This window comes from Coregonus lavaretus (assembly GCF_964263955.1).
Source record: "Coregonus lavaretus genome assembly, chromosome: 33".
NCBI lineage: Eukaryota > Metazoa > Chordata > Actinopteri > Salmoniformes > Salmonidae > Coregonus > Coregonus lavaretus.
The window spans coordinates 20025618-20038514 of NC_140020.1; the positions used below are offsets into that span (position 1 = coordinate 20025618).

Genomic DNA, 12897 nt, shown 5'->3' on the forward strand with positions numbered 1-12897 from the left:
AAATGTACTATATTACGTATTGGATCACAAAAAAATACAATTTTTACATTACCATGTAGTTTACCGATAAAATGGTCTGATGGTGATGTGGATATACTCGGAATACATATCCCAAAGGAAATAAATGATCTCACTTCAATACATTTTAATAGAAAGTCAGCAAAAATAGATAAGATTTTACTACCATGGAAAGGAAAATACCTGTCAATTTGTGGAAAAATCACCCTGATTAACTCTTTAGTATTATCCCAGTTTACCTATTTGCTTATGGTCTTGCCTACACCTAGCGAACAGTTTTTTTAATTATATGAGAAGAAAATATTCAATTTTATTTGGAACGGCAAGCCAGACAAAATTAAAAGGGCATATTTATATAATGAATATGAATTCGGAGGACAGAAATGATTAAATATTAAAGCATTAGACCTATCACTAAAAGCTTCAGTCATACAAAAGTTATACTTAAATCCGAACTGGTTCTCAAGCAAATTAGTAAGATTGTCTCACCCAATGTTCAAGAAAGGCCTTTTTCCCTTTATTCAGATTACAACAACTCATTTGCAGATATTTGAAAAGAAAATAATCTCCCAAATATCACTATTTCTAAAACAAGCCATAGAAAGTTGGTTGCAATTTCAATTTAATCCTCCAGAAACGACAGAACAAATAATGCAACAAATATTGTGGATAAATTCAAATATACTAATTGACAAAAAAACTGTCTTTTTTGACAGAATGTTTAAAAAAGGTATAATCTTCGTAAATGATATCATCGGTAGGACTGGTGGAGTTATGTCACACATGCAGCTAACAAAAACATATGGAAATGTCTGCTCTACCCAAAAATACAACCAAATAATTGCAGCCTTACCGCAAAAGTGGAAGAGGAAAGTGGAAGGGGGAGAAAGTAAGGAACTTGTCTGTCGGCCTTGCATTAAAGAACATAATTGGTTAAGGAAAACTGTGATAAATAAAAAAGTATATCAGTTTCACTTAAGGACCAAAGGATTGACAGCCGTCCCATATAGATTGCAAAATAGTTGGGAAGAGATTTTTTACGTACCGATCCCATGGCATAGTGTTTATGAACTGACACGCAAAACGACTCCGGATTCAAAAATTTGAATCTTTCAATTTAAATTATTATATACAATTCTTGCTACCAATATAATGTTATTTATATGGGGGATACAATCTTCCCAGCTCTGCAGATTTTGCTGTGAAGAGACAGAATCATTAGATCAATTGTTTTGGTTCTGTCCATTTGTAGCTTGTTTTTGGACACAGGTCCAGGAATGGCTAAAGGATTGCAATATTTACCTGGAGCTAACCTTGCAGATAGCATTACTGGGTGATCTGAAAAGTCATAGTCAATCGATCAATAATATAATAATACTTTTAGCAAAAATGTTTATTTTTAATTCACAATCTGTAGAAGCAATGAGAATAGAAAGGTTCAGAACTTTTGTAAAACATCACAGTACGGTTGAAATATATATGGCAAATAGAAATCATATATGGATGGTGTTAAGAGATACATTGGGGGAAAAAAGTATTTAGTCAGCCACCAATTGTGCAAGTTCTCCCACTTAAAAAGATGAGAGAGGCCTGTAATTTTCATCATAGGTACACGTCAACTATGACAGACAAATTGAGAAAAAAAAATCCTGAAAATCACATTGTAGGATTTGTAATGAATTTATTTGCAAATTATGGTGGAAAATAAGTATTTGGTCACCTACAAACAAGCAAGATTTCTGGCTCTCACAGACCTGTAACGTCTTATTTAAGAGGCTCCTCTGTCCTCCACTCGTTACCTGTATTAATGGCACCTGTTTGAACTTGTTATCAGTATAAAATACACCTGTCCACAACCTCAAACAGTCACACTCCAAACTCCACTATGGCCAAGACCAAAGAGCTGTCAAAGGACACCAGAAACAAAATTGTAGACCTGCACCAGGCTGGGAAGACTGAATCTGCAATAGGTAAGAAGCTTGGTTTGAAGAAATCAACTGTGGGAGCAATTATTAGGAAATGGAAGACATACAAGACCACTGATAATCTCCCTCGATCTGGGGCTCCACGCAAGATCTCACCCCGTGGGGTCAAAATGATCACAAGAACGGTGAGCAAAAATCCCAGAACCACACGGGGGGACCTAGTGAATGACCTGCAGAGAGCTGGGACTAAAGTAACAAAGCCTACCATCAGTAACACACTACGCCGCCAGGGACTCAAATCCCGCAGTGCCAGACGTGTCCCCCTGCTTAAGCCAGTACATGTCCAGGCCCGTCTGAAGTTTGCTAGAGTGCATTTGGATGATCCAGAAGAGGATTGGGAGAATGTCATATGGTCAGATGAAACCAAAATAGAACTTTTTGGTAAAAACTCAACTCGTCGTGTTTGGAGGACAAAGAATGCTGAGTTGCATCCAAAGAACACCATACCTACTGTGAAGCATGGGGGTGGAAACATCATGCTTTGGGGCTGTTTTTCTGCAAAGGGACCAGGACGACTGATCCGTGTAAAGGAAAGAATGAATGGGGCCATGTATCGTGAGATTTTGAGTGAAAACCTCCTTCCATCAGCAAGGGCATTGAAGATGAAACGTGGCTGGGTCTTTCAGCATGACAATGATCCCAAACACACCGCCCGGGCAACGAAGGAATGGCTTCGTAAGAAGCATTTCAAGGTCCTGGAGTGGCCTAGCCAGTCTCCAGATCTCAACCCCATAGAAAACCTTTGGAGGGAGTTGAAAGTCTGTGTTGCCCAGCGACAGCCCCAAAACATCACTGCTCTAGAGGATATCTGCATGGAGGAATGGGCCAAAATACCAGCAACAGTGTGTGAAAACCTTGTGTAGACTTACAGAAAACGTTTGACCTGTGTCATTGCCAACAAAGGGTATATAACAAAGTATTGAGAAACTTTTGTAGGTGACCAAATACTTATTTTCCACCATAATTTGCAAATAAATTCATTTAAAATCCTACAATGTGATTTTCTGGATTTTTTTTCTTCTCATTTTGTCTGTCATAGTTGACGTGTACCTATGATGAAAATTACAGGCCTCTCTCATCTTTTTAAGTGGGAGAACTTGCACAATTGGTGGCTGACTAAATACTTTTTCCCCCACTGTAGATGGGAGGTATTGAATAGAGTTGAAGGATGGGACTAATAACAAATAACAACAAATAATAACAAAGATAGCTAATAATGTAAGCATACTGTGTCCATAATAAGTATATAGGTTGTATGTTGGGAGCTTTTGGGAAAGAGCACAGTTAGAGAGATATGGCATATAGAAGCAAACCGGATGGACATCATGAAAATGATTGGAGAGGTTGAGAGTAGAAGAAGTTCAGGAGAAAAAACAAACAAAATATAATTATATATATATATATACACCTTAAGGACACAGTTAATTTTACAATAATTATATTATATATATATATATATATATATATATATATATATATATATATATATATATATATATATATATATATATATATATATATAATATAATTATTGTAAAATTAACTGTGTTTTACAATAATTATATTATATATATATATATATATATATATATATATATATATATATAATATAATTATTGTAAAATTAACTGTGTCCTTAAGGTGTAGACAGTAAGTATAGACCGGAAGTAGAGGCCTGGGCATTGTTGTTCACTAATTAACTCCAAGTAGGGAAAGGATGGCGGGGTAGAAAAGTAATAAAGGGGAGTATATATATAAAAAACATGGGGGATTGGAAGTGATGCAGACAATTACATTGATAGAAGATACAATCTATCTGCAATATTAAGCTGATCCATCCCCCAAGAAAAAAAATAAAAACACTTTTTAACTTTGGTGCCAATGAGAATGACATAAGATAGAAGTCAAGACGACTAGCTTGATTCAGTCTCCGCCATGTATATTTCACTAGATCAGGATATTTAAGCCTCCATATATCTACTATTTACATTTACATTTACATTTACATTTTAGTCATTTAGCAGACGCTCTTATCCAGAGCGACTTACAGTTAGTGAATACATTTTTTTTTTTATACTATGCCCCCCGTGGGAATCAAACCCACAACCCTGGCGTTGCAAACGCCATGCTCTATCAACTGAGCTACATCCCTGCCGGCCATTCCCTCCCCTACCCTGGACGACGCTGGGCCAATTGTGCGCCGCCCATGAGTCTCCCGGTCGCGACCGGCTGCGACAGAGCCTGGATTCGAACCAGGATCTCTAGTGGCACAGTTAGCACTGCGATGCAGTGCCTTAGACCACTGCGCCACTCAGGAGTCACTCGTATTTCTAATGTATCCATGACATTCACAATTTCCTTAAGAGCATGAGGGTGATTGTTTGTGGTGTGATTTCCGCTACGGTCCATTGAGCTATTTAAAACAGTATTATAATCCCCCGCCATAATAATATTGTCTTGAATTGCTTGCAGGGGTTGATATTTTATTATATATATTGTCAAAGAAGTGTGGATCATCATTATTTGGTCCGTAAAGGTTAATGAGCCATATCTGTTTATGGTCCAATAACATATTTAAATAATCCATCTACCTTGCGTATCTATTTGGACAATTTGCACATTCGATCAAAATTACTATTAATTAATATCATCACCCCTTTTGACTTTCTTTGCCCATGGGAGAAGTTGTTAGATATTACTTGTTAGATATTCTGCACTGTCGAAGCTAGAAGCACAAGCATTTCTCTACACCCGCAATAACATCTGCTAAACACGTGTATGTGACAAATAAAATTTGATTTGATTTGATTCTTGCAATGCAATACTTAAACCACTAGAAACTGTGCATATGCATGGTCTAAAGTTTGTGGGAGGATAATCACATTCTCACGTCAAATTCAGTTTTTTTATAAATTCACATTTTTGCGTGAAAACTGGCGTACGCATGTTTTGGGGCATATTTTGCGCATACACAACGTTTATAAATGAGGCCCCTGGTGTTGGAGAGGGGCCTGAGAGATTATAGGCCTGAGAGATGATGTCTAAACTATTCTCACCAGTAGGTGGCAGTATAGCGGGAGGCCTGAGAGATGATGTCTGCAGTTTGATCCTCTCCGTTTCTGGGGAGGAATATATGAAAAACAGTGGGGGATTCGTTCCATTGGTAGTAAACTGAAATATCCACCTACCCGGGGCACCGGGCCATGCGAAACGAACTCGCTCAGTGCTTGACTTCACTGAGAGGGTTGTACCTTATACCATAAACATACTCACCAGCTCGACGCGTATTTGGTTATCAGCGCGCGCATGACTTCAGGTAAGTCACAACTTTTACCTTCAGCTTACTGTTTAGGCCTACTATAATAATTGCATTATTGTGCCGGCCTATAGTTGATAGATATCAGAAGAAGAAAAAATTGGTAGCCTGGTTGCCGTCTCAGTTCAGCTATTACTAGTCTTTTTAGCTAACGTTCCACTCCTTACAACTCCTGTGTCAACAGGAGTGGCAATTGTGGAACGTTAGCTAAAAAGACTGGTACCCAGACTATTGTTTTGGAGGTCGTATGTCCACTTCAACAAATTAGATGTCATAAATTATAGACGTGAATGGTTACATTGCAAAGACAACTTTACGCGTTGACGAACCAGACTTGAACAATTGCTGTCATTTTGGAGTCATATTAGGATCTCACAGTTCTTTGGATGGCAACTTTATAACATTTCACATAATTGTAGCCTCTAGAAGTACATTTCAAGTGGGAATCTGGGATTGGTAGCCTACATCCATTTTTCTGATTCTTGAAGAATATAATTGATAAATGCCTCACAAGCTTATGTCTAACTAACCCCATCATAACCCAACATATAAGCTTGTTTTACTCAATTGTTTGTAAACAATGTAATTGTAAACTAACACTGTATAGCTTCAAAACTTTCTGATGGTCAGAGAGCACATCACTCAGCAGTTTTCCCGAAAAAGTGGGAGGGTGCCCCTTTTTGATCACATGATAAGAGTTCTGCTTTTGAATGGACATGTAAACTAGGCCTACCATATAACAACCATTTCTGTTTTGTAACAATCTGACAAATTGAGTCCCTAATTAAATTGCACTATGCTTTCATCCCACTGGGCACAGGCATCAGTTCAATGTCTATTTTTGATTTACATTTGGTTGAGTTGTCAACTAATGTGAATTCAATGTGAAATCAACAAAAAATGTCACCATGTCATTGGATTTAGTTTCAAAGTTGAGTGAAGAAATATGAAATGCCCTTACATTGATGGCTTTTTGCAAATCCAATCAGTTTTCCAAGTTGATTCAACGTCATCACAGATTTCTTAGGTGGAAATTACATGGAAACAACGTTGATTCAACACGTTTTTGCACAGTGGGATTGGTGTACACACTTGGGGATAGAAGTGATTCATTCATATAATACAAACAGCCCTATGTGAGCCTTGTGACTCCAGACTAGAGTAAGGCTGTGTACACAGCACACACATATGGGATTTTCATTATCAGGTTGGGACACAACCAATGGACAATGGACCTTTCAGTGCAAACAGACAGTTACATGTGAATTCTCTATAGCAACTGATATATACATCCAATTAATATATGTACTGCAGCCCTGTGATGGAATAACAATCATTTTAATTATATTGAAATAATTATCATTCTTTTCTACTTTTTGCCAGGGGGATGATGAGGAACCTTATACTGCTGGCTATCTTTGAAGTATACCTGCAGGTAGTGAAATGCACCCCAAAATGCCCTATAGATGGTTCTATAGCAGCTTGCACCAGCCAGTCTCTATATCAGGTCCCTGCGCTGCCTCCATACATTACCATTGTGTATATGACGGATAACTACATCAGTGAGATCAATGAGACCTCCTTCTCTGGGCTTGAAGGATTAAAGGAACTGGACCTCAGTTGGCAACAAGTGAATGGGCTTATTATAAGAACTAACACCTTTCAAAGGCTGGCAAACTTGGCAGTGCTCTATTTAGGGTATAACAGAGGTTTACAAATTGAGCCAGATGCGTTTGTGGGACTGTCCAACCTGAGAGCTCTCTCTCTGTATATGTGTGACCTGACTGAATCTATTTTACAGGGTGACTATCTCAGGCCCCTGGTCTCGTTGGAAACACTAGATCTGTATGGTAACCAGGTGAAAATAATCCAACCTGCTCTGTTCTTTGTGAACATTACAGATTTCCAAGAGCTAAACGTTACCCTAAACCAGATGGAAAGCATATGTGAGGAAGATTTGCTTGGCTTTCAAGGCAAACACTTTCGGTTCCTCAACTTGAACAGCCTCTATCTATATAGCATGACTCCGTATGGCTTTGACTGGAAACGATGTGGAAATCCCTTTCGGAACATGTCCATGGAGACACTTGACTTATCTTCCAATGGATTCAATGTGGACAAGGCAAAGCTGTTTTTCAATGCAATCCAAGGGACCAAAATTCACCATCTTATTCTGGAGCACAGTACCATGGGGAAATCATTTGGTTTCGCCAACGTGAAAGACCCAGACAGGCAAACATTTGAGGGCCTCAAGAATAGTGGTGTCAAGATTCTAGATTTGTCCAAATGCTTTATATTTACTTTGCAATATGCAGTATTCAGTCCGCTGAGAGAGGTACAGGACATAACAATAGCCCAAAACAAAATTAACCAGATTGACAGGGGGGCGTTTTTTGGTCTTGAAAATTTACAAAAGCTCAACCTGTCACACAATATTATAGGGGAAATATATTCTTACACGTTTGACAATCTACCCAATATTTTAGAACTAGATTTATCTTACAATCATATTGGTGCATTGGGATATCATGCATTTACAGGACTTCCAAACCTACAAGTTCTGGATCTTACAGGAAACTCTATTCGGGAACTAGGTACATATGGTTACCTTGCACCACTACCAAACATCCAACTTCTTCGTTTGGCTGATAATAAGATTACATCCTTAGAGGGCCTCTCTGACTTTGCTAATAGTACGATCATACTTAATGTTCAAAACAACAGGTTAAGTAATTTGGAGGATATATACACAGTTTTAGCTAAATTAATGCGCATTGAGCATCTCTGGTATGGTAACAACTTAATACGTTGGTGCACCCTTAACAATAATATTTCAGTGCCAGCTGTGAACTCTCTGAAGCTGCTTGAACTAAGGAACATCGCTTTGCAGATGATATGGGCACAGGGAAAGTGTATGAATGTATTTGAAAATCTTGGCAAGCTTTTAAGTCTGGATTTAAGCTTTAACTCCCTGCTGGCTCTCCCAGATGGTATATTTAAAGGCCTCATCTCTCTGGAAGAAATGGATCTCCAATTCAACTCACTCACATACCTCCAACCAGACATTTTTCCAGAGAGTCTCAAAACAGTTGACCTCTCTTACAATTTCCTGGTCTCTCCTGACCCAGCAGCTTTCCATTCTCTCAGCTGGATCAACCTGTATAGGAATCGATTCCACTGTGACTGCTTCCTGGTGGACTTTCTGACGTGGCTGAACGGGACTAACGTGACTTTTCCTGACCCTGGCGTGAATGAATTCAGCTGTGAGTTTCCCTCAGATCTCCATGGCATCAGCCTGTTGAATTACAGCTCAGTCATATTGTGTAAGAAGGATGACGAGAGGCTGGTTCAGGAACTAAGGCTCTCGCTCTTCATCGGTTGCACAGCGCTCATCATCCTAATCACGGTCGGTACAATTGTTTTCGCTCGTCTCCGTGGATTCCTCTTCAAAGTTTACAAAAAGGTGACCTCCAGGATCCTTGAGGGCCCTAGGAAGGATCCTCCTGCTGGTGGGCCTCGGTACGACGCTTACATATGCTTCAGCAACAATGACTACAAGTGGGTAGAAACCGCCCTGTTGAACAGACTAGACTCTCAGTTGGCGGAGCAAAACGTCCTCCGCTGCTGCTTCGAGGTCAGAGACTTCATCCCAGGTGAAGATCACCTGTCCAATATCAGGGATGCCATATGGGGGAGCAGGAAGACAGTTTGTATTGTGTCTAAAGAGTTCCTCAAGGATGGCTGGTGCCTGGAGGCCTTTACCCTGGCTCAGAGCAGGATGCTGGAGGAGCTCAGAGATGTTCTCATCATGGTGGTCGTGGGGAAAGTCCCCCATTACAGACTGATGAAACACAAAGCCATTAGGACCTTTGCCCAGAAGAGGGAGTACCTGCAGTGGCCGGAGGACCCCCAGGACATAAAATGGTTCTATGAGAAGCTCATGTCCAAGATTCTTAAGGACAGGAAGGTAAAAAAGAACACCGCCAAAGATAACAACGGGGATATCACACTTGTAAATATGACAGAAGTTGGAACTTAATGTTGTTGACCAATTTTTCCACGGCCTGTATGCTTAAGTGAAAATCATATTTTACTGTACTGTGAATTCATAGATCATACATTTTTATTTTGTCTGAATAACATTAAGAATTTTTACCATATTGATTACAGGCAAAATGGAGAGGGTCCTCTGTCTTTTGGCATAGCTTGTTTTTTACCACTAGGTGGCGGGCTCAACCTTTATTCACTAATATTGGTACTGTGAAACGTTACTTTCTGTATAAATCAAATCCAATTTTATTGGTCACATACACATATTTAGCAGATGTTATTGCAGGTGTAGCGAAATGCTTGTATTTTTTGTTTGTTTTTTATGTAAGAAATAACACACAAAAACAAAATGCTGCAAAGTTCCTTAGGAGCTGCCATGTAGGTCGGTGCAATCTATGATTATAGTGTGTTTTGCAGTGTGTACAATGCAACGTTCTCGTGGTTTACATTTACACATTGTAATATAATTAATGTAAGGATTTTGGTAATTTTAATAAAACATTCCAACTTCTCTACTAAACTTGAATAATAATTATGCTAACTTTTATACCGCATGCATGCTTTCACTTGTTCTGAGGATTTGAAAAATGACTGTGAATTTATCTCCTCCCTACTTCCCTACTTCCTATGTGTGAAAACAGGATGCCACTGGGTAGAGTAAAACTTCCTGCTGTAAGGAGGATCTGAGAATAACCTCATCCTCTCTCAGCAGACACAGCCCACTGGGTACAGATGTAAGTTCAATGTCTATTCCACGTTGGTTCAGCGTAATTTCATTGAAATGATGTGGAAACAACGTTGATTCAACCACTGTGTGCCCAGTGGGAGTGTTTAGGGCTTCTTGATGGAAACCTCTCCTGACCTGTGTTAATTAACAGAGCACACGTTTAGACATCTAATGTTATTGGAAAGGTTTTTGAATGGACATGTAATCTAGGCCTACCATATTACAACCATTTCTGTTTTGTAACAATCTCACATTTTCATTTAAAACACAAAGTACTATACCATGTTTCAGTAACAGGAATGGATCTCTGTTAGAGATAATGTAAAAGTGTAGCCTTAATGATCATGTGATTTTTCTCTTATAACTATGAGAAGATAGAAAGCACAGTGTGGTTCTACAAAAACTGTAACATAAACCACAAATCATGAGAGGAAAGTGCTTCTGTACAGGTGTAGGATCTTAATTTGACCTATATTGTCACGGCAAAATAATCCAGCATCAACAAGATTGGAATGTTTAGTCCATACTGTTGATTGATCGGTGGTTAGGCCATTAGCTGGTCAAAAATATTCTACATTAAAAGTGCAATACTGTTAATATAATTGTGTGTTAGTGTGGGTTTTTAGTGAATCTATGTAAATTGCGAAGCTCATCTGCATTCCCTGCGGTGCAGGAAAATTCCCATCAACAAGAGTGATCAAATTAAGATCCTACAATTATATTATGCTTCGTCAAATACTCAATTTGCAAGAACCCTAGAGCTCAAATTGAAAAGATTAACAAATATTTACCAAGTAAATAAACTACAGGTCTCCGCTTTAGAGTTATTTCAGGGATCCGTAGTGTTATTGGAACAGAGGCGCATGCTGGTCAGATTCCCCTCACAAGAAAATGTAATAAACGCTGCCCCATAACCATAGCAAATATTTGACCTCAGTTCAAACAAATATAATGATATGCTTTCCGTGTAAGCTGAGGTGAAATCCATTGACCGGAGTGGTCAATCTACAGTGAGCTGGCCTGGTGTATAAAGACACCCATGGAGGAGACCTAAGACCAGGGAACACAGTCCATCCAGTCATATAAAGCCCATCACTTCAGTATAACAGGATCTCTCATGCAAATCCCTCTAACCAAACACACTTTTCCCCTTGGGTAAATTTACGCAATGTGTTTTTTTAAAGGTTTGTTTGTATCTTTGTATGTGTGGGGGGTATGGGATTAGAGGGGGGTTACAAAGCAAAACAGGTTAGTAGTGACGCACAGCGGTACTTTTGACTTCCATCTCTATTTTAGAAGGGGATAAGGGAAAATAATATAGAAAATGTTCTATTGAAGACCACAGAGGCCTGTCCCCCCCCCCCCCCCCCCCCCCCCCCCAAATTGTCTGTACTTGTTGACTGCAGAAACAGTCAGGTACTGGTAGCCTACCCAACCCAGGCTAGAGGCCATGTGGTAGTAAAGGAGTTGATGGAGCACCTGCAGTCAACTTGATTGGCGTCTGTCCTCAGAGAGAAAGACAGGCCTGAGTGGCAATCAAGAGCATGTTTTAATGGAGCATAACTGCTTTTCCCATCTACCCCTGGGGCTCCGGCTGTGAGTGTTTGGTACGGGATCAGCCTTCAGATTCCACACAGGAAAGGAAAGGCAGGGAAGAGAGGACCTATTTCCCAACGGACCCTTTGGAAACAGGTGTTTTCTGCACTTGGAATGCTGGAGTGGCCTTGCCAGCGTGGGGAGAGAGCAGAGGGATAAGGATATTATGTCTGTCTCCGTCACCTGTTTTTCCAGCCATATCTTCCCTACAGTTTGAAGTTCCACATTATTCAAGTTATCTCCTCTGGTAATTGCTTCTTATGAGATTGCAAGAGCAGCCAACATTATGAAAATACTGAGTGACTCTGTGATACCAGGATGTTTATATAAGCTATGTAAGGTGAACTTCAGGATACAGCTGTGCCTCAGACTCCTATTAATGTGCTGTGCACGATGAAATACCAAGTTAAATTAACCCAACTCATGGCAATATGGGCAACCACTCATCATTCTCTGCCTAATATACAGTACACTGACTAGCGGCTAGCCCTTTATGATAGAGTAGACTGAAGCCCTTCTTCCTTAGATATGAGGAGCGGTCTCCCCAAGAACAATTTTCTCAGGTAAAGATCAGATTGTCAGAATGCTTCATCTGAGACAAGTCTGCCAATTTGTCCAATGTATCTTTCTTGTAGTTCTCCCTGTAGTGAGTGTTCACACAAAAGGAAGATGTGGCTAGCTATCCTTCCCCAGTCAAAGGTACGTACTGTTGTCTCTGTGGCATTCCTCAGGTCAGGACTGCAGAAACATTGGGGCTAGGTAAACAAGGGCAAGTTTACACAGGCGGCATGTCATTTTGGAAAGTTTCCAGCCAGCGGTTCGAACAGTTGCCCCTATGAGTGACAGAGGTCCCATCTGTACCCCTCAGTGATTGGCAAGGCTGAACAGGGATAGGGATTTATACTGGCTGGAACTAGATGTGATTGACAGGAAAGAAATGTCTGTGCTTAGTTCCTGTCTGACCCTCGCCCATGAAAGTGTGAGATAGAAAGGGAGTGGAGAAATGAGAAAGAGGACTTGGCAGATGCTAGAGGAATTTCTACTCGCTCACACCATATCATATAGTTTTATTGTACCCCTAATCAACGTTAAAACTGATCTTTGGTTTTTAGTGGGTATGGTGTCGGAGACTAAGGGTGCTGGGCTACAGTGGCACCTTGGTCTCTCTCACAGATAATTACAGCCGTCTGGTAGCCTACCATACA

At 39.8% G+C, this 12897-nt stretch overlaps 1 protein-coding gene across 1 annotated transcript; it reads left to right on the forward strand.

Moving 5' to 3' along the window:
• Positions 1 to 5267: 5267 nt before the first annotated feature.
• Positions 5268 to 10582, forward strand: LOC311108306 (toll-like receptor 5). Its single transcript, XM_084150932.1, has 2 exons — positions 5268 to 5319; positions 6703 to 10582. Exon 2 carries the CDS (start codon positions 6707 to 6709, stop codon positions 9356 to 9358), a length of 2652 nt encoding a protein of 883 aa, XP_084007058.1. The 5' UTR covers positions 5268 to 5319; positions 6703 to 6706; the 3' UTR covers positions 9359 to 10582.
• The last annotated feature ends 2315 nt before the right edge of the window (positions 10583 to 12897 follow it).